The 22,997-nt window shown below is 48.7% G+C and overlaps 2 protein-coding genes across 4 annotated transcripts; both read left to right on the top strand.

Moving 5' to 3' along the window:
- The first annotated feature begins 496 nt into the window (after window positions 1–496).
- Window positions 497–15,855, top strand: rbl1 (RB transcriptional corepressor like 1). The gene is made up of 22 exons (XM_023955350.1): window positions 497–768; window positions 2,332–2,465; window positions 2,592–2,795; window positions 3,179–3,243; window positions 3,464–3,592; window positions 3,844–4,007; window positions 4,108–4,172; window positions 4,248–4,404; window positions 4,939–5,105; window positions 5,196–5,308; window positions 5,397–5,500; window positions 5,566–5,703; window positions 5,815–5,979; window positions 6,307–6,439; window positions 6,512–6,745; window positions 6,843–7,033; window positions 7,106–7,282; window positions 7,369–7,440; window positions 7,522–7,609; window positions 9,638–9,777; window positions 9,852–10,016; window positions 14,734–15,855. Exons 1-22 carry the CDS (start codon window positions 607–609, stop codon window positions 14,926–14,928), a joined length of 3,162 nt encoding a protein of 1,053 aa, XP_023811118.1. The 5' UTR covers window positions 497–606; the 3' UTR covers window positions 14,929–15,855.
- A 1,666-nt stretch (window positions 15,856–17,521) lies between these two features.
- On the top strand, window positions 17,522–21,527 carry tmem74b (transmembrane protein 74B). Of its 3 annotated transcripts, none has more exons than XM_020703645.1 (4): window positions 17,522–17,930; window positions 18,490–18,604; window positions 19,447–19,690; window positions 19,873–21,527. In XM_020703645.1, the coding sequence occupies exons 3-4, from the start codon at window positions 19,493–19,495 to the stop codon at window positions 20,452–20,454; spliced, it is 780 nt and encodes a 259-aa protein (XP_020559304.1). In that variant the 5' UTR covers window positions 17,522–17,930; window positions 18,490–18,604; window positions 19,447–19,492; the 3' UTR covers window positions 20,455–21,527. The 3 variants fall into 3 exon arrangements, with proteins under 3 accessions (XP_020559304.1, XP_011474011.1, XP_020559302.1); XM_011475709.3 differs by having other exon boundaries at window positions 17,524–17,930; window positions 19,870–21,527; XM_020703643.2 differs by having other exon boundaries at window positions 17,524–18,310; window positions 19,870–21,527.
- Window positions 21,528–22,997: the final 1,470 nt, after the last annotated feature.

Below are 22,997 nucleotides of genomic sequence, written 5' to 3'. Positions count from 1 at the left end.
TACCAATAATAATTACTAATAATAATAACCAATAATAATAACCGATAATAATAACCAATAATAATTAACAATAATAATAACCAATAATAATAACCGATAAAAATAACAAATAATAATGACCAATTGTAGTAACCAATAATAACAACCAGTAGTAAGAACCAATAATAATAACCAATAATAATAACCGATAATAATAACCAATAATAATTAACAATAATAATAACCAATAATAATAACCGATAATAATAACCAATAATAATTAACAATAATAATAACCAGTAATAATAACCGATAATGATAACTAATGTCCCTGCCTCCTAGTGGCCAGAGAAGTTTTTGCCTTCAATGTGTTCGTGCTTTTGTTTTTTATAAAGTTTTAGAAAAAAAAGTTGACATCCGGTACATAAGAAAGGGGGAGAGGGGGGCGTAGGTTTCTCGCCTCTGATTGGTCAGAAGGGTAAAGTTTTCGCGCCACCGCACTGCATGCTGGGAGCTGTTAGCGGAAGCGACGGGAACCGTGTTGTTGTGGTGAGAGCTCGGCTCCGCCGTTGTTTGGTTCTGTGGGTCGGATTCGAGCTGCGCGGACGGGCAGCGCTGGTTCTGTGGATGAGAGGGGAGGAGTCTTCGGATTCTGAGTCGGGGAGGATGGAGGAGAGTTCGGTCCGGAGGAGTTTGGAGGTGCTGTGTCAGGAGCTCAACATGGACGAGCAGACAGCCAGTGAGGCCATGGACAACTTCACCTCCATATGGAACACATACACTCTGGAGGTAAACGACTGGCTTCGGTTCGGTTCGGTTCGGGGGGGGGTTAGAGTCTCCCGGGGGCGCTGTAGACTGACCCGCTATGAGCCAACGAGCGCTTCTGCTCTGCGACCTCCGGTCATGATATACATTAATACATGATGCTGTGACGTGAGTTTTCCTGAAGCTTACCGGAGATTTTTGTGTTTACACACAGAAACACTGAAATGAGGCTTATTTGTGAGACTGAGTTAAAACATCCAGGTGTTGATTTGAGTCATAGGATTGTTGTTTACGTCCGTTGTTGAATCAACGTCACAGCGAGATGCTGCAGGTGACGGGAAGAGGAGCCTCGTCTTTAGGTTTACCTGGTAACTAATGGCAATAAATAGATGGCAATAAACGGAAGGTGTATTTATTATCTACAACATGGAGGTGGATGCACTGAATTTTTAAATATGAAGTCCTTATTTTTTTAGCAAAAACTAAGAAAATATTAGCAAGAAAACAGTATTTGAGGGGCGTAAAGAGAATTATAAATTCCTACTGATTGAACAGGGCAGTGAACACAGCACGACTCACCTGCATAAAGGAGGATTTGTAATCAAAGGCGTCTAATATCTGGATTTTTGATTTGATGTGGCTTTAAAAGGGACTCTGTTCATTTATCTGTTGCTGTCTAGAAAAGTGACCCAAAGAACAGAAACGTCCAAAACTTTACTAGATTTGTTTTAGCTCTTTGATTAATATACAGTAATAATAATCACACATTTTATTTAGATGGCGCCTTTCTGAGCACTCAAGGTTGCTGTACATCATATGTACTTATATAAAATATAATAAACAGTTAAAACAGCAATTTAAATAAATACAAATAATAAAAATATTTAAAAACAGGAAAAGGTTACAGTGAATGGGCCATTTGGAGGAAATGAGTTTAGTTGTTTTTATTTGATGATTTTTTATGGATTTGTTTGATCTCAGGGTTGAGATGGTGGATTTGTTCTGTGCGCTCCTGCTGCTGTTTAACACGATGGCGTTGAAGATGGAGATGCCTGAAATTCTTCACATGATTCAATGTTTCTTTAAATGTAGAAAAATGACGTCACTCTGGTGAATAAATTCAGCATTTTTGTAGCATATTTGGTTCCAAACGGATCCAAATGTTGTACATTTAGTTGTAATAACTGGATTTTATGTTGATGCGTTATTTTAACTAGACGAGTGAACGTTAGGAAATCGTTTATCTCTGTTGTTGTCTCCATAAAACAGCTGTTACACCTCATTATGAATTCATATGGTTAAAGATGTAAAGTCTATTTTGAGCAAAATGAAAAGAATGAAATAAAACGCAGTATTTTACTGAAATGTGACTGAATGCTGAACGTGTTCATGTTTCATCTACTAGCTGTTCCTGAGGGTTTAGCACAGGGTTTTGTTCAGAAGAACCTGAACCTTTACCAATCATTTCATTCACGCACCAATGGAGGCACAGCTGCCATGCCAGACGCTAACAGGCCCAAGGGCACTCGGGCACCGGTGGGTGGGCAGAGCTGGACGATGCAGAAATGTGCCGTTGTGTTCCTGCAGGGGGAGGTGGTCCACTGGCTGGCCTGTTCTCTGTACGCCGCCTGCAGGAAGGGGTCCACCCCCACTGTGGGGAAGGGGCTGATGGAGGGCAACTGTGTGTCCCTGACCCGGATCCTGCGCTGCTCCAAGCTCAGGTCAGGTTCTGCTCTGCAGCTTCTGCTGGATTTTACAGCCAGTCCCGGTCAAACGGGATCCGCCTGTGCAACTTTGGGATTTGCGTCTTCATGTTTGGTCCCGTTTGTTGTCGGCCCCCCTCCCAGCCTGATCCAGTTCTTCTCTAAGATGAGGAAGTGGGCCGACATGTCAAACCTGTCACAAGACTTCCGGCTGAGGATGGACCGGCTGGAGCGAAACTTTGAGGTGTCCACCGTGATCTTCCGCAAGTTCGAGCCCATCTTCATGGACATGTTCCAGAACCCACAGGGCAGCGAGCCCCCCCGGCAGCCCCGCAGCAGGAAGCACAGGTGGGACGCCGGCGCGCCTCAGGCATGACGGTGTATACTATATACATGTCCACAGTATACTATATATACACACATACACACATGGTGCATTGCGTCTTGTTGGAATATCTTGAGTTCAAATAAAACCCGAGCAAAGGTTTTGACAAAAACAAATACATTTTAGGCTTTTGTCTTGATGTTTCATCCTTTTTACTGATCTGAGACATGATCCAAACCGTGAGTGTTGGGATCCGTTGCAGCTCCATCTCTACTGCAGACACAGCTTGAACTCTGACCTCCACGTCAGAGACGCTGCTGCATGTTTGCACCGACAGCAGCTTTCAGCAGATGTGGAGTTTTCCGGAATGTTCTGGGCTTTAGGATCTGCTCCTGTGTGTCTGCAGACGGCTGCCCTGTCACATCAGTGATGTCTTCAAGTTCTGCTGGACCCTCTTTGTCTACACCAAAGGTACCGAGAAACAAGCCGGACGACCTTCCTGAACCCTCTGGGTTTGCTTGAGCTGTAGAAAACATCCAGAGCTGAAGGAAGAGATGTGGCGAACGCCATTTAGGGACAAACGCAGAAAGTATTTCTGTGTTTGCAGGTTGAAATCCATAGTTTGTCCTCAGACGCTGGAATGTACTGGTTGCAGATGTTTATGCACAGACTTCAATGTCTTTTTTTCCAGGAAACTTCCGAATGATCGGCGATGACCTGGTGAACTCGTACCACCTGCTGCTCTGCTGTCTGGACTTGGTGTTTGGAAACGCTCTGCTGTGTGCAAACAGGAAGGACCTCATCAACCCGACCTTCAGAGGTCGGTCCGCTCCGCTTCTGCCACCTTTTCTGTTCACATGCAAACACGCATAAACTCCCCCCAACACACACACACACATGATCACGTTGATGGGAGTGATGTGCGTTGGAGAAAGCAGCTCCATGGAAGCCACGGCGGGCTTCAAACCACCGTTCCTCGCTGTGCGGCTTCATGGCCTCACGGGGAAGCGGGGGCCTTCAGGGGGTTGCACCAGCAACCGTCAAACTCTTCCCGTGTTTGGGTCTCCTCAGGTCTGCCCCCCCAGTACCGCGCAGACTGCCACGTGGTGCCTGACGAGCCCCCTCCCTGCGTGCTGGAGAGGTTGTGTGAGCTCCACGATGGGCTGGTGGTGGAAGCCAAAGGCATCAGGCAGCACTACTTCAGACCGTACATCCAGAAGCTCTTCCAGAGACAGGTGTGCACCCTGTCTCCTCACCTGTGGCCCCCCCAGTCTTTCCATTACATCCTTGGATTGCACAACTTCTGATGCTTCCGTTTTCTTTGCATCCTTTCAGATCTTGAGGGGAAACCAGGAGCTGCTGACGGAAATGCTGGACCCTCAGAACTTCATAGATAACAAGTACGGACGCTCTGGATTCTGACGCGGTTCTTCCGCCGGCGGCTCCTCACCGCTGCGTTCTGCCCGTTTCCACAGCAAAGCCGTCAACAGGGAGTATGAGGAGTACGTGCTGACGGTGGGGGACTTCGATGAGCGCGTCTTCCTGGGAGCCGACGCAGACGAGGAAATCGGAACGCCGAGGAAGGTCCTTCCAGATCGCTCTGCCGGTCAGATGCAGCAACACAGGGAGAAGGTGCGTCCTCGCAAACGCCGCCAAGTCGTCGCCAAAGTCGCTTTGACGTGGTCGTCCTGTGAGGAAGGGGCTCGCACCGCACCCACGAGGAAGACTAGAAACTCCTGTCCTGTCTCAAATCCATCATGGGTCAAACCCGCCATATGGCGGCCTGTGGTCAGACGCAGAACCAGGCGGGTTTGACCCCTCTGCTCCACCACGCCGTGAAAACGTCCAAACGGTTGATGGGGTCAGGACAGCAGAGAAATGCGCCGTTCCCCTCTGCTGCTGCTGCTCATCCTTTGTGTAGCTTTGCTTTCATTTTCCCAACAAACGTCAAATCATGAAGCTGCTCCACCATTTCCCGCCTCGGTGCTGGAAGCAGGCCATTCGGCAGACCTTCAGGAGGTTTGACCTCCAGTTACCTCTGGAGGAAATACCAGCGCCAGCGTTTCTATGACGATGAAGTCCAGCCTCTGACTGCAGCAGCATGTTTGTGTCTGTCGGAGCGGGGCTCTGCAGACCACCTGATGGACCTTCTTTCATTCTCTGCAGCCCGCCTCCCTCGCTCCATCCACCCCGCTGACGGGGCGGGGCTACCTGAAGGAGAAGGACCTGCTCGTCACTCCCGTCTCCTCGGCGACGCAGAGCGTCAGCCGGCTGCAGAGCATGGTGGCGGGTTTGAGGACGGCCCCCAGCGAAAACCTGATGCAGATCTTCAGGTGGGTGTTTGTCTTGGCACGCGCTGCTGAGAGGAAGTTCATATGAAAAATTTCTCCGTTTGTGTCCCGGTTCCTCCGTTTGCCCTGCAGAACCTGCTCCAGGGATCCCACTGGTTCCGTTCTGGCCCGAGTGAAGACTCTGGGTCAGACCTTCAAGGAACATTACACCAACGACTCGGAGGACACCCCGGGTTCTCACATAGGTATCCGGTTCTGCTCAGAAGCTGCCTCAGCTTCATCCGTTCAGGTTTAGTCCGGGAAGAGTGACGATGTTCGTCGCGTTTGCTTCAGACTTTGCAGAGAACCGCCTGAAGCTGGCTGAGATCCTCTACTACAAGGTTCTGGAGAACGTTCTGGTGCAGGAGACCAAGCGGCTGCAGGGCAGAGACATGAGCGTAAGTGGCGCGGCGCCGGATGGCGGGAAACGCGGCGGCCTGATCTGACAGTGCTGTGACTGCAGGCTCTGCTGGAGCAGGACATCTTTCACTGCTCGCTGATGGCGTGCTGCCTGGAGGTGGTGCTGTTCTCCTACAGCTCGCAGAGGACGTTCCCGTGGATCATCGACGTCTTCAAACTGGCCCCGTTTTACTTCTTTAAGGTAGAGACGCTGCTCCGCTGGAGATCTTTTAGATCCACTTGGGTTTTCCTCTGCTGAACCATGAGTCAGCTGGTTTAAGGAGAACGGCGGTCTCTGGGGCTGTGTGTGCAGGTGATCGAGGTGTTCATCCGCTCTGAGGAGGGCCTGTCCAGAGACATGGTGAAGCACCTGAACTCCATTGAGGAGCAGGTTCTGGAGAGCAGAGCGTGGACCGAAGATTCTGCGCTGTGGAGCGCCCTGAAGGCTGCAGGGAACGAAGTTCCCTCCGTGGAGGAGGTCAGTGTGACGGTGCTGACCAAGGTGAAGGTCATTGAAGGTCATTTAGGGTCTGTCAGGTTTACTGAGGTCTACATGTGAAGCCTGCTTTCATCTTCCTGCTCTCCAGAGTTTGTCTCAGCAATTCTGCTGAGTCATGAAAAGGTCTGGATTATTGTAGACCTTCATGTGGACAAAATAAAAACTTTGGATTGTTTTATTTTGTCTGCGTGAAGATTATGAACTTCAAACATCTGACGGTTAGAGCAGAGGATTCTGGGAATCCAGGTTTTTCTTTAAGTCACCTGACGACACACCTGGCAGCAGTCTCCTCGTCTCCTCCAACAGGTCAACTTCTCCTCCTGTCTGGACTCGGGTTCCTCTAACGGCATTCAGCCTCACCTGCCGCTGGCGGCCCACTCCCCCATCATCCACCCCCGCATCCGGGAGTTCAGGGCCGGTTTGGGGAGCGCGCGGAAAGGTGGGTGTCTGCTCCACGTCTGTGCAGGATGCTGCGGTTCAAGCACCGACTTTGCTTCCTCTGCCCTTTCAGAGGTGCCCCCCTCTCCGCTGTCGGTTCACGACAGGTACAGCTCCCCGGCGGCCGGGAGCGCCAAGCGGCGTCTCTTTGGCGACGACCCTCCGGCTCCGTCTGTGGGCCTGACCTCCCCCGCGGGGCCGCTGCCCTCCCCAGCCAAGAAACTGACCTTCAGCTCAAGCGGCAGCACAACGCTCAAGATCGGTGGCCAAGGAGCTCAGACGACGGTCGTGAGTCTCCCACTGCAAGGTGATCATTTCTCACCTGGACACTGAATGGGAGGAAAGTGGGAGGAGTCTGAGGCATGAGAGCAGCCCGAGCTGAAGGTGTGACGTTCAACCCGCAGGCATGAGCACCGACCGCACCTTCACCCTCATCCCCGTGTCTTCCTGCGATTCCTCCGGAGTGGTGACCGCCCAGTTCCTGCTGACGTCGTCCCCGAGCCGACCCGCCGCCGCTGTTGCCATGACGACCGAGCCGTACACGGGAAGCGGCCGGCCGCGGCGCACGGGATCGCTCGCCCTGTTCTTCAGGAAGGTGAGGAACCCACCAGTTCTCTGTTCACGTTCAGCCCAGAGGATCTGCTGCAGAACGGCGTGGTGTCTGCAGGTGTACCACCTGGCCAGCGTGCGGCTCAGGGACCTGTGCATGAAGCTGGACGTCTCCTCGGAGCTGCGGGGGAAAATCTGGACGTGCTTCGAGCACTCGCTGGTCCACTGCACCGACCTGATGAAGAACCGCCACCTGGACCAGCTGCTGCTCTGCAGCATTTACATCATCTCCAAGGTGAGCCGGACTGTTAGGAGGAGGAGGACAGACTCCTCCTCTTGAGACGCTGGTCCGAGCGCTGACCCCAACCCTTCTGCTGGTAGATCACCAAGGAGACCCACACCTTCCAGGACATCATGAAGTGTTACCGCAGCCAACCGCAGGCCAGCAGCTATGTGAGGAACACACAAACGCACACACTTCACCTGCCGCTGCAGAGGCTTACCTGATGGCTGTGGGCGTGTCTGTCTGTGCAGGTGTACCGCAGCGTGTTGATACGCCGCACGCCCAAAGAGCTGTCCGCCGATGAAAACATGGAGGAGGGTTCTGCCTCCGAGGAGGAGTGTAAGCTCTCACACACGCGCACACAAAACACACAACACAACGCCGTTTCTCTGATTGGACAATCTGCTGATGTTTGTGCATCCTTCAAAATAAAAGAAGACAAAACATTACTTTGTTCACTCAGAATGTCAACAGATTTCAGCTGCAGCTTCACCGTTAAAGATCCGCACAGATGTAGACGCCGTTTGTTCCTCCGATGATGGATTAGGATTCGATTGTTTATTTCTACAGCCCTATATTTACAATAGTCGTCTCAATGGGCTTCATACTGTAACTGAGTAATAAACACGAATCATAGATAAAGAAAACTGAGATTAAATTTGCATTTCTGAGTATTTCTTTATTCAAATCAGACGAAAAAGTGATGATTAAAAAAAATCATATTTATGATTTAGAAAATATACTTTCCCCTGGCTCCGCCCCTTTCTGGTCCTCTTGCAGACCAGTGGATCCATGAAAGTCTTTGTTTTCCTGGTCTGAGCCGGAATCTGGATCAGAACTGTGCTACGATGCTGCTGCCATCTTTTGTGGCTCCGCTAACGTTAGGATGAGGTTTGAGGGCCTGTAAGCTAGCAGGAGAGAGTGTAAACCAATGAGCTAGAGGAGACACGCCCGCTTTAGAAGCCTGGCCGACGGTGGCGGAGCGCGACGCCATCTTGGTGAGGTCGACGACGCCCACGTGACAATGATTTCTATAGACTTTGGTGGCATCTAAGTAGCTTTGATATTATTTATATTTCTATTTATTTATACATATAAATAAATATATAATATATGTTTATAATTTATGTATATATATATCATCATCATTTGTTGCTGTTAAATAAGAGAAACAGTCAACCTTATAAGCTCAAACTTTAATGAAAAATGCATCGTTGCAGGACTTCTTATAAATAAATAAAAATGACAAAGAATTTTTGAAAATCATTTTTAAACATTTCAAAGTTTTAGACCTCTTTGACATGTAATTTAAATTATTTAGAAAAGCCCTACAATAAGTTAATAATAATAATAAATAATAACAATATGTAAATAATAAGTCAGTAGTAATAATAATAATAATGAATCAATTATAAATAATAATAAATCAATAATAAGTCAACAATAAGTCCAAAAGTCAACAACAGATTTTCCCCTTTAAAAAAACAAAGAAAAACAATAGATCTGCACTACTGGTTCATGTGAGAGATTCATTTGTGTAACACAGATGGTCTGGTGCCGGGTTTCCAAATGTTCTGAACACATCCAGACTGTATTGCTAGTCGGTACCACAGTGATCCATCTGAATTAGCTCTTTTTATTGCTAAGATCCACTTTTTCCTGAAGTCTGAATCCATTAGAAACCTGCAGGAAAAGTTCAGTCACTGAGTCAGAAATGTATAAATCTATATTACTATAATAGTATAGTCCTAGTATACTGTATACAGGTTTAACACAATAAAGTTCACATTTATGTCAACAGCAAATTCTCCGTACATCATGCAGCAGCATGTTGATAACAGCCCTGCAACATCATACATGTCTATTCTATTAATGAAGCCCCTGCAGCATTAAAAGAAAAAAATTATAGTACTTACCTGTGAAATGATCTGCCTTCCTCCTTCATGGACTCATTTCTCTGATTTTGGCAGTTGAAACCCAAACAATGAACTGGAATTTAGCAAAAAATGTGTTCACATGCATTCACTGCAGTAGTAAGTTGACCTCACCAAGATGGCGGTGCTCTCCTCCCATGAGGAATCACGTGATGTCTCCTCTAGCGATGTAACTCATTGGTGTAAACAGATGGATGATGGGAAGTGAATGCAGGGTAGCTTTAGGCCAGTGGTCCCGCCCACAACTCAGAGGTGAACTTCTGATGAAGTTCTAGAGAACGACGGGTTTTAGCCCAAAAGACGACTGAAAACAGATGAGACGATGACGGGACTCTAAGTTGTGATTGAGTGAAGTCATCTTTACTGTGACGGGCGCCACATTCCTGCGTCTGTTTCCTGTCTGGTTGATGACCTGCTCACGTTTTGCCTTCAGCTGCAAGGAAGAGCAGCCAGCTTCCAGGAGACCCGCCTCCCGTGGAGGAGGAGCGCGGCGACCTGATCCAGTTCTACAACACCGTCTACGTGGTGAAGATGAAGAGCTTCGCTCTGCGATACGCCGCCAGCGATAACCAGGTGGGGCGCCCTCTGACCCGCCGCCGTCCACGCTCTGTGCTGCGGCGCAAACTAAATGTGGCCTCGTCCTTCAGGCGGACGCGCCGCCGCTCTCGCCATTCCCGTCGGTGCGGGCCCAGCCGCTGTCGCCGCGGCGAGTCTCTCAGAGCCACTCGCTGTACGTGTCCCCCCACAAGAACTCCCCCGCCTGCTTCTCCCCCAACTCCTACACCTACAGGATCAACAGCAGCCCGTCCAAGGTGGGAGCACACACACACACACGCACACACACACTGATGAACACACACACACACACTGATGTACACACACACACACACTGATGTACACACACACACACACACACACACTGATGAACACACACACACACACTGATGTACACACACACACACTCACTGATGAACACACACACACACACTGATGAACACACACACACTGATGTACACACACTGATAAACACACACACACTGATGAACACACAAACACTGATGAACACACAAACACTGATGAACACACACACACTGATGAACACACACACACTGATGTACACACACACACTGATGTACACACACACACACACTGATGAACACACACTGATAAGAACACACACACACTGATGAACACACACACACTGATGAACACACACACACTGATAAACACACACACACTGATGAACACACACACACTGATGAACACACAAACACTGATGAACACACAAACACTGATGAACACACACACACTGATGTACACACACACACTGATGTACACACACACACACACTGATGTACACACACTGATAAGAACACACACACACTGATGAACACACACACACTGATGAACACACACACACTGATGAACACACAAACACTGATGAACACACAAACACTGATGAACACACACACACTGATGAACACACACACACACACACTGATGAACACACAAACACTGATGAACACACACACACACACTGATGAACACACACACACTGATGAACACACACACACACACTGATGAACACACAAACACTGATGAACACACAAACACTGATGAACACACACACACTGATGAACACACACACACTGATGTACACACACACACTGATGTACACACACTGATAAGAACACACACACACTGATGAACACACACACACTGATGAACACACACACACACACACACACTGATGAACACACACACACACTGATGAACACACACACACACTGATGAACACACACACACACTGATGAACACACACACACACACTGATGTACACACACTGATAAGAACACACACACACTGATGAACACACACACACTGATGAACACACACACACTGATGAACACACACACACACACACTGATGAACACACACACACTGATGAACACACACACACACTGATGAACACACAAACACTGATGAACACACACACACTGATGTACACACAAACACTGATGAACACACACACACACTGATGAACACACACTGATAAGAACACACACACACTGATGAACACACACACACTGATGAACACACACACTGATGAACACACACACACACACACTGATGAACACACACAAACACTGATGAACACACACACACACTGATGAACACACACACACACACTGATGAACACACACACACACACACTGATGAACACACAAACACTGATGAACACACACACTGATGAACACACACACACACACTGATGAACACACACACACACACTGATGAACACACAAACACTGATGAACACACACACAAACACACACTCACTGATGAACACACACACTCACTGATGAACACACACACACTCACTGATGAACACACACACACTGATGTACACACACACTGATGAACACACACACACTGATGAACACACAAACACTGATGAACACACACACACACACTCACTGATGAACACACACACACACACTGATGAACACACACACACTGATGAACACACACACACATACTGATGAACACACACACACACACCCACACACACACTGATGAACACACACACACTGATGAACACACACACAAACACACACAAACTGATGAACACACACACACTCACTGATGAACACACACACACTGATGAACACACACACACACACTGATGTACACACACACTGATGAACACACACACACACACTGATGTACACAAACACTGATGAAGACACACACACTGATGAACACACACACACACACTCACTGATGAACACACACACACACACTGATGAACACACACACACTGATGAACACACACACACACACTGATGAACACACACACACTCACTGATGAACACACACACTCACTGATGAACACACACACACTGATGAACACACACACACACACTGATGTACACACACACTGATGAACACACACACACTGATGAACACACAAACACTGATGAACACACACACACACACTCACTGATGAACACACACACACACTGATGAACACACACACACTGATGAACACACACACACATACTGATGAACACACACACACACACTGATGAACACACAAACACTGATGAACACACACACAAACACACACTCACTGATGAACACACACACACTCACTGATGAACACACACACACTGATGAACACACACACACACACTGATGTACACACACACTGATGAACACACACACACTGATGAACACACACACACTGATGAACACACACACACTGATGAACACACACACACTGATGAACACACACACACACACTCACTGATGAACACACACACACACACTGATGAACACACACACACACACTGATGAACACACACACACACACTGATGAACACACACACACTGATGAACACACACACACTGATGAACACACACACACACACACTGATGAACACACACAAACACTGATGAACACACACACACACTGATGAACACACACACACTGATGAACACACACACACACTGATGAACACACAAACACTGATGAACACACACACACTGATGTACACACAAACACTGATGAACACACACACACACTGATGAACACACACTGATAAGAACACACACACACTGATGAACACACACACACTGATGAACACACACACTGATGAACACACACACACACACACTGATGAACACACACACACACTGATGAACACACACACACACACACTGATGAACACACACACACACACACTGATGAACACACAAACACTGATGAACACACACACTGATGAACACACACACACTGATGAACACACACACACACACTGATGAACACACACACACACACTGATGAACACACAAACACTGATGAACACACACACAAACACACACTCACTGATGAACACACACACACTCACTGATGAACACACACACACACACTGATGAACACACACACACTGATGTACACACACACTGATGAACACACACACACTGATGAACACACAAACACTGATGAACACACACACACACACTCACTGATGAACACACACACACACACTGATGAACACACACACACTGATGAACACACACACACATACTGATGAACACACACACACACACACACACACACACACACTGATGAACACACACACACTGATGAACACACACACAAACACACACAAACTGATGAACACACACACACTCACTGATGAACACACACACACTGATGAACACACACACACACACTGATGTACACACACACTGATGAACACACACACACACACACTGATGTACACACACACTGATGAAGACACACACACTGATGAACACACACACACACACTCACTGATGAACACACACACACACACTGATGAACACACACACACTGATGAACACACACACACACACTGATGAACACACACACACTCACTGATGAACACACACACTCACTGATGAACACACACACACTGATGAACACACACACACACACTGATGTACACACACACTGATGAACACACACACACTGATGAACACACAAACACTGATGAACACACACACACACACTCACTGATGAACACACACACACACTGATGAACACACACACACTGATGAACACACACACACATACTGATGAACACACACACACACACTGATGAACACACACACACTGATGAACACACAAACACTGATGAACACACACACAAACACACACTCACTGATGAACACACACACACTCACTGATGAACACACACACACTGATGAACACACACACACACACTGATGTACACACACACTGATGAACACACACACACTGATGAACACACACACACTGATGAACACACACACACTGATGAACACACACACTGATGAACACACACACTGATGAACACACAAACACTGATGAACACACAAACACTGATGAACACACACACACTGATGAACACACACACACACACACTGATGAACACACACACACACACTGATGAACACACAAACACTGATGAACACACACACACACTGATGAACACACACACACACACTGATGAACACACACACACACTGATGAACACACACACACACACACTGATGAACACACACACACACACTGATGTACACACACACTGATGAACACACACACTGATGAACACACACACACTGATGAACACACACACACTGATGAACACACACACTGATGAACACACAAACACTGATGAACACACAAACACTGATGAACACACACACACTGATGAACACACACACACTGATGAACACACACACACACACACTGATGAACACACACACACACACACTGATGAACACACACACACACTGATGAACACACACACACACACTGATGAACACACACACACACACTGATGAACACACACACACACACACTGATGAACACACACACACACACACTGATGAACACACACACACACACACTGATGAACACACACACGACCCGTGACAGACACGGCGAGCAGAAGACTCTGATGGATGACGGACTTGAAAAGTTCTTCTCTTCTGCAGGATCTGTCAGACATCAACAGGATGATCCGGCAGGGCTCTGCCAGCAGGAAGAGGGCCTTCACCATGGAGGGGGACGTGACCATGGCGTCCGCGTGCGACTCGCCAAGTAAGAGGGCGTGTCCGGAGAACGGCGGCAGCCCGGACGTGCTGCTGAAACGTCTGCAGGACGTGGTGTCGGAGAGGCAGAGCCACTGAAGTCCTGACGGGAGGAGCAGAGTCGGCAGAAGACATCCGTGGAGGTTTCTGTCCTTCAGTGGCCTGATTGGTCTGCAGGAAAGACTCATGAGCTGAAGCTGTCACCAGGGGGCGCTCCCGCTCACAGCGTTGGGGGCCGTCGCTCGTCTTGTTCTAGTGCAGTTGGAAGATGGTCGGACTGAAGCGCCACGTGTCGCTCTTTGTGGTGTAGATTGTAGGTCGTCGTCGAGGAGAAACCGTCCTTCACCACATCTGTCAGTTTTTAACCCAATATTCTCACTTTTCAGAGGAAAGATGCTCCTGCAGGTTAGATTACCTGCGGCTTTTCATTTCTTTGATCACTCATTTAGATCTCCCCCTTTGCATTTACTGAAGTGAAGCACAGGTTGCCATGACAACAGCAGACCGGTGGAAGTTTTACTGATGAGTATTTGATTCCTTCATAAACTGGTGACAAGAAAACAAAAAAACTCAATTTTAAAACATTTTTAGGTCTTAAAACAACGTCTGAACCTGTGAATATCTTCCTCTGATGGTCTTCCTCACTGTTTTTGTAAAAAGTCAGTTTAAAAGTAATTTTATTTTAACCTTTTCTCTGTTTGTTTGTGACTTTAACCATTTTGTTGTAAATGTAGTGAAGAAAATCACTGCAGAGGTGTGTGTGTGTGTGCGTGTGTGTGCGTGTGTGCCTGTGTGTGTGTGTGTAGCATCTACACACCTGGTTTTATTCAGTTTAAGATTTGATGACACCTGTTTTTCATACATGGAACAAAATTCTGTCAGAAACTGAACATTTTTTGAAGTCTTTCTGTTTTGTCCTGAGAAAACAGAAATACAGAAAATCTGTTTCAATTATGGAAAAGAAGCTGTTTCTCTGCAAACTACAATCGTGTTCAGTTTGAAAAAAATAAAATGTATGTTTTATTATTTCTGTGGAATTCTTTAATATGCAGATAAATATCAGGTTTTGCCTTTTAAGGCCAGAATGTTCTGAAAATAAAAAAAAACCTTAAAGGTAGACATTTGTTCAAACATTATGACCAAAAATCACCACAAGAGGTAAAGAGTCCAAAACAAACTGGAAGGGAAATAAAGACGGCAGAGACACCCAAACAGCCCCAGGCAGCTGTGACCTCTGCCTGGAGGGGGCGGGGCCTCCAGGAGGACTCACCGCCAACCTGCAGAACGAATGCAAAGAAAACTCCATAAACCAAAACACCAAAGACAGACGCTTCAACAGCTTCAGAGCTTCAAGGCTTCAGAGATTCAAAAGCTTCAACAGCTTCAGAGCAGGCAACGTCCATCTCTGCAAGCTTCCGTTTCAGGAGAGACGCTCTGCTGGAGCTGCTGCTCCTGTCAGTAGATCTTTCCTTTCTGCTCTTTTCCATCCCGTCCAGACTTTCCATCTGAGACTTTCTGTGAGGAACCTTCTGAGCCGCTTTGAGTTCGAACAGTTTTTAGTGTAGACCAGGGGTCGGGAACCTATGGCTCGCGAGCCATATATGGCTCTTTTGATGGTCACATGTGGCTCGCAGACAAATCTTTAATTATACTTTTTTTTAATCATTAGTCCAGTTCTTCTCGGGCGCGATGCGATGCCAGAGGCGCGCAGTAGTAGCGGTGCTTGGAGAGAAAAATCTGCGCCAGCGCTATAAGTTTACAATTATCTATAATTTCACAGAGTTTGTACCAACTGGAAACCTGTGAATTGCCGTGCCTAAAAGTGCGCGCTCCCGTCTCTGAGAAAGAGCGCGCAGTTGCGGGGACGGGATGTGTGAGGAAGAAAGCAGAGGGTGGGGGGGGGGGGGTGTTGTGGGGACAGGCAGCAGGTGAATCGCGCAGGGATTGTAAAAACGTAAAACCCGCTTCCCGTCACTCACTGCAGCGTGTGAGTGTGTGTTTGGTTCCATGTCTGTCTCACATCTACAGAACATTCAGACCTACGATCACGTTTAAAGTCTCAACGCCTGCATGAAGCAGAAACTCACCACGTATCAACCAGACTAAACCATCAGCAAAACTACCACGAGAAATACTCATCATTTATTAGCAACAGAATAACAATGTTATTAAAAAGAATCCACAGACTTATTGTACTTTAAAAATGTTGAAATTACATCAAATGCACACATTCACTTGTATATTTAGTTTTAAATATATCGTTGCTTACTGACTTGGACTGGGTGGCTGTTGGGTCGCGTTAAAAGTTCTGGAGTTCATTGAATGCATCAAGCAGAGATCTGATTGGCTCTCAGTTCTGTCGCTCAGCCTGTTGTTAGGTAATTTGGACCAATGGGGTTCAGCTATGGGCCGAATAAGGGAAATGGGAGGGCTGGAGCGGGAGGGGGGAATATAAAGTTGGGAGAAGCGCTCTCGTTTCAGCGGGAGAGATTCAGGAGTTGCTGAATTAATTGTACGGCGTTTGTTGTGGTCTGCAGTCACCAGAATAAAGAACCTTAAAAGAGGTTAAGTCTCCGTGCCTCAGTGTGGGAAAGGGACACTACATTATTGTATGGCTCTTTGGAAATTACATTTAAAAATATGTGGCGTTTATGGCTCTCTTGGCCAAAAAGGTTCCCGACCCCTGGTGTAGAGGATCAGAAATCCCCCGAGGAACCAAGTGGAGACTTTCAGAGGACAGAAGATGCTGAGAATGAATGAATGTTTTATTAGACCCCATGAAAACAGAGAGAACCAAGAGCAGAAACGAAAAACAAACAGGACAACAGACATAAAAGACAGAATCGAACGGAGCACTTCCGGTGATGGACGCAAATATCCCCGTCGCTCCCGTTCAGCGGCGCTGCAGCCCCGGTTCATCAGGAAATCAGGTCACAAACATGACGTTCCCGTGACTCCGCCGCTCAACCGACACCAGAAATCCACGCGCAGCCTTTGCGCATGGTCAGTGTCTCCTCCGCGCTCCCTCCCCCTCCTCCCCCTCAGCATCCATCATCAGATGATGCCCTCAGCCGTCTGACTCCTCGCAGCATCAGCACCAGGTGAGTCCCTCCGTTCCTCGGTGAGTCTCCGGTGATCTCGTCGCCTCCCCGACCGGTCGGTGCCTCCGGCGGGGTTTGTCAACGGTTGCTGCCCGCTTTCCCGCGGTTCTCCCCGGATGAGCGGCGCTAGTTCCCGCGGACGGACGCGGTCTCCGTGTTTGCTGGCGGGGGGCGCGCGCCTGCCGGTGCGCCGCGGTGTGCTTCCCGACGCGCGCTGACAAACAGCTCCGTGCATCACAAGGTCACGGTATGATGATCACGGCGGGCACGTCCGCTCGCTCACGGGCACTCCGGCGTCTCGCGCTGCCCGAGAGGCGGTCGGTGGCTGACGTGAACCGTTTCTCTCCGGCGGGAAGACGGTGGATTTGACCGCAGAAAAGGTGATGCGTGACGCGGCCACGCAGAGGGTGTGCTGCGTTTAGAATGAAAGTCCCGCTGTGGGATGACTGTGCGTTTCCACCATAAACAGGTCGGGGTCGGTTCGGTGGGGTGGGGGTGGGGGGTCTTATCTGCTTAAGCTGCAGATTTTTGCCGCTGATTCTGTCGTTTGGCTCAACAGGAATGATGGAGGGGACCCTGAATGCAACACCTGGGATGACGTTTGTCACCTGCCTCAGCTGAGACAAGAGATCTGCAACGTCATCACCTGCAAACTGACCTGAGAGTCCCGCAAAGTAAGACACCCCCCCACACACACACACACCTGTCAGTAAGAGAGGAAGGATGTCTTCGTGTTTCTTCTGTTCAGGATGTTTTCAAACACAAAGGTTCTGGGTTTAATGCACATGGAGTTCTTCTCCACACCGTTTAAAGCTCCGTGTTGCTTTGACGTCGACCCACCAGAATGTTTCTGAACTTGTTCTGCAGCAAATCAAGGATGAACTTAACATGCAGAGAGATTCCTTCTAGAAGTTTGAAAAACCCAACTTTTAAAGTTTTGCATTTCAGATTCTGTTGCAGGAGAAGCTGTTCAACAGGAAAATGTGGTCCTGTAGGCTGGAATCTGCATCTTTACAGTCATCATTTGTTTTAACGTCCACCGTTAAAGCTGACAGGGATAAAAGTAGAGCAGTTTAATGAACGTAGAAATGTGGATGGCAGATCCGGTGAAGAGGCAACTGGCAGACGGGCCGAAGGTCCAGAGAAGATCGTTGATGGCGTAGAGGGGAGGAATCCAGAAGGATCTGATGTGGCTTGGCTAGAAATGACTTGGCATAAAGTGGCTCAGCCTGGCTCAGCTCAGCTTGGCCTCTGCAGCGATCGGTAAAGGCTGTCTGATTAGATTTAGCGCAGGTGTGTGAGACCAGGCAGGTTGGCGAGGGCGACGCCCACACCTGACGGTTGACCATAATCGCTGCAGGGGATCAGCTGTGGTTCCTCCCTAAAGAGGATGTCTCAGCAGGACTCTGGACCTGAAACCAGTTCCAGACAGTCCCAGTCGGGAAGTGAAAAGGTCAGATGATGTGATGAGGTCACCTGCCACCGACGCCGCCGCTCCTTCTGCCTTTGTGCTCAGTGACGGCCGGCGGAGCGCAGGTCCGTGAAGACATGACCGCAGGCCCATGGAGTCGTGTCTGAACGCCGTGGAGCTCCAGGAGCTGCGAGGAGGTCGGTCTCCTCTGGCAGCCTCGGCGCCTCGGTCAGGTTCCTCGGTGGGGGGCGCCGGCCGGGGGTTCGAGAACGCCTCCTACCAGCAGGACGAGGAGCAGACCCCGCAGCAGCCAGCGAGTCGTTCGCCTCCCACAGTCAACGGCAGTAAGGTGAGCAGATTTTTGGAATCATTTGGTTTTATGATGTAATCCCCCCCCCATCCCAAGCAGCGGTTTGGGGTCATCCAGAACCTTGTGAGTCAGTGTCTGACCCACTTTCCCGCCTGCTCTTTTCATGTGGACTCTTTGAGCACTTCTCCTCAAATGTTCCCCCTCCTTCTGTCCCGCAGCAGCATCCAGCAGGTTCTCCAGAGTCCTACAACGAGGAGGAAGGAGCTGTGGAGGCAGGCGGGGGGCAGGAGGACGGGCAGGTGGACGACCGTTCTGCCGACTATGGCTTCATCCTGGCGCTGGTCTTCCTGGTCAGTGGGATCGTCTTGGTGGTCATCGCGTACACCATCCCCAGGGAGGCCAAGGTGGACCCCGACTCGGTGTCGGCGCGTCAGATGGAGAAGCTGGAGATGTACTACGCCCAGCTGGGGTCCCACCTGGACAAGTGCATCATTGCAGGCCTGGGCCTGCTGACCTTGGGGGGCATGTTCCTGTCTGTGCTGCTCATGGTCTCCATCTGCCGGGGGGAGATGTACCGACGCAGGGCGGCGTTCGTCCGACCCAAGAGGACTTACGGCTCCATCAACCTGAGGATGAAGCAGCTCGCCACGGGTGAAGCAGCAGGAGGGGAAGGCGGGGACGGAGGGGAGGACTGTTTGGTGGGATGTGCTGAAGGTCAGAACTATTTTCAGGCAGAATCCAGCAGGGATTCAAACCCAGAACCAAGACCTGCTGCTGCTGCTGCTGCTCCATGTGGAGTTTAGACCTCTCTTTAGGCCTCTTTGCTCCCCATAAGGTGGTAGGTGGGAGTGGCAGGTCATCCAGGTGAGACACCAGCAACCCGCCACCTGCTGGACAGATCCAGCTCCTCTTCTGGAATCAGTCGTATGAGAGGTTACGGTGGCAGCAAAGGAGGAGATGTGGAGGTGATAGGCAGAGCAGCAGGTCCCAGAATGTCCACCTCAATGTTTCCACCGCAGACGGGTGGATGACGGCAGTTAAGAGACGTTCAAACTGCAGACTGTGATGCTCCAACACTGCTGTGAATGAAAGCACCAAACCAGCCGCCCTGAATGTGACAAAAATACAATAAAAGCAGCAAAAATCCTGCCTTCCTCAGCTCCAGAGGAATCAGTCCCTCAGACGTGGCAGGACGCTCCACAGCAGAACAAACAGGAGCCTCGTCCTCAGCTTGGACAGCCGTCTGGTTGCCGGTTCTCTTTCCTTCTGTTGCTGCTTCGCCCTGAAAGCCGGCCCGTGGGTGTTTGGACTGACCTACCTGATGCTGCTGCTGCAGGGACACCTGAAAGCTTCACCTGCCGCTGATGGACCCAGACGCTCGCTGAGGCAAAGCAGAGACGGGTTCCTGCTCTTGGCGTGAACGCATGAATGTGTTTTTAAAGCTGTTTTTCACTTTTACTTTTATAAGCGGACGGATTCTGAGTGTAGACAGAAATCTTCCTCTTAACGATTATTCTGATTGTATTCACTATAAAAGAGAGAGTTCATATTTACTGGATGACAGAAGCAAAGGAGACGTTTGTGTTCAGAAAGTGCTTTAAATGTCAAATCCTCCTGATGACTGTATCCTCTCTGTTGTGACGTCACAGATCCACTTGGGTTTTTGCAGCAGAATCTCCAGTTTCTGGTCAAATGGCACAAAACTGAAAAGAAGATGAGCAGCTCGATGTGTTTACCGAAAGGAATAAAAATGAAAGTACCTGCCGACACACCGGTCTGTTCAAACCAATGAGAATCGAGTAAAGATTCACTCAGACATCACTGGAAAACACTAGACATGCAAGTGCACACACACACACACACACACACTTCTGTCCCTTCTTGTGTGTGTGCCAAATCCAGTGACCAATCACCAATGAAAACTGGACTGAGTGACCCCGCCACCTGGCGTTCCAAACAGGAAGTGGCTCAAAGAAGCCAAACTCCCATAGACTTCTATGGAGAAAGGAACAGCTGTTCCTCAGTCATTCTATTGGTCAGAACCACCGTTCTGGATCTGACACTTTCTTTAACATCTTCTTAATAATCTGCATTTCTTTTATGTGGTTATTCAAGTTATAAACTGACCAATCAGATGCCTCAATAAAAGTAGGCGGAGCCTGCTGGCCCCAACGTTCAAAACATTTGACTGATTTTGTGAGGCCCGTTTTCAACTGGTAGGGGTGTGGCCTTCAGACAGGCTCCTTCATGATTCCTGAGAAGGTCTCCATGCTGAAACCCACCAGCGGTGCAGGAAGGAGCAGAAGGAGCTCTGAGACCGTGTTGGTCTTTGACTGAAGACTTCCTGCTTCATCAGAGGGAAACTCCTGCAAATGGCAGCAGGTCGGTGTCTTCACCCCCACACCGAGCTGAAGACTCCACAGCAGGAGGAGGAGGAGGACGGATGATTCACACTGAGCTGTTTGGTCCACACCAAAGTCCAACGCTGGAAAAGGTTCAGTGGGAACAGAGGAGCAAAAACAGAAAGTAATGAAGCACCAGAAAAGACTAAGAGGAACCAACGTGTGAACCCAGAAAGAACAGATCAAATCAAGAGAAGGCAGAAAGCAGACAGACCATCCTCAATAGTCCTGAATGTTCACCTGCCGATCAAACACCTGTTCGTGCTCCACAGCACCTGGGAGGACTCTGGGAACCAATCAGGAGCTTTAGAATTCAGAGATGTTCCTGTTCCCTCTCACTGAGGTCCACCTGAGACTGAACTCCCACCTGATCACAGCAGCGTTCCCACAGGAGACGGGAGGCGTCATCCTGGAGGATCTTCAGAGCAAATGCTGAGGGAACATTTGTGAGAGTCAGAAACCTGTCTGTGGCTGGAATGAAGGAGTTCAGAGAACTGATCTCACTCGCAGGTGAAACAGGTGAGATCTGAAACTGTCAGCTTGGAAACCCGTCACAGAAAAGTTGGTCTTTTATTGAACTTCAGGAGTTTGGAGTCGATCCTGATCTGACCTCCTCTGACCTCTGACCTCCTGAACGTTTCAGCCTGAAGACTGCAACTGAAGCTCAGGTTCTCCTGTGAAGAGGAGGAGGAGTGAAGGCTTTTCTGGTAGTTCTTCAGCTTGTTGGAGGGAGCTCTGTAATGCTGGGGGGGGGGGGGGGGGGGTCATCAGCAGGGACTGGATGAAGGTTGGTTTTGTGTAGAATCAAGAAGGAAAAGGACTCACAGACGTGATGTTTCCTCATTAAGAGAATAAAACTTCCTCCTGCATAAATGCAGCAGCTGCACTGAAAGTGTCTGACAGGCGATGAAGACTCCGGAGCGTCTTCTTCTCGTCTGGGATGC

Source organism: Oryzias latipes, chromosome 5 (genome assembly GCF_002234675.1).
Source record: "Oryzias latipes chromosome 5, ASM223467v1".
NCBI classification, from domain to species: domain Eukaryota; kingdom Metazoa; phylum Chordata; class Actinopteri; order Beloniformes; family Adrianichthyidae; genus Oryzias; species Oryzias latipes.
The sequence above is the reverse complement of the archived record's forward strand: the minus strand, read 5'-3'. Positions and strand labels throughout refer to the sequence as shown.

What these genes read in the sequence shown, in the direction of transcription:
- rbl1 (XM_023955350.1), top strand. Translation starts at nt 607, where the DNA reads ATGAGAGGGGAGGAGTCTTCGGATTCTGAGTCGGGGAGGATGGAGGAG. An exon ending in TGCAGCAACACAGGGAGAAG is followed by an intron (nt 4,405 to 4,938) that starts GTGCGTCCTCGC and finishes CATTCTCTGCAG; the next exon opens with CCCGCCTCCCTCGCTCCATC. An exon ending in TCAACAGCAGCCCGTCCAAG is followed by an intron (nt 10,017 to 14,733) that starts GTGGGAGCACAC and finishes TCTCTTCTGCAG; the next exon opens with GATCTGTCAGACATCAACAG.
- tmem74b (XM_011475709.3), top strand. Translation starts at nt 19,493, where the DNA reads ATGGAGTCGTGTCTGAACGCCGTGGAGCTCCAGGAGCTGCGAGGAGGT. An exon ending in CCACAGTCAACGGCAGTAAG is followed by an intron (nt 19,691 to 19,869) that starts GTGAGCAGATTT and finishes TCTGTCCCGCAG; the next exon opens with CAGCATCCAGCAGGTTCTCC.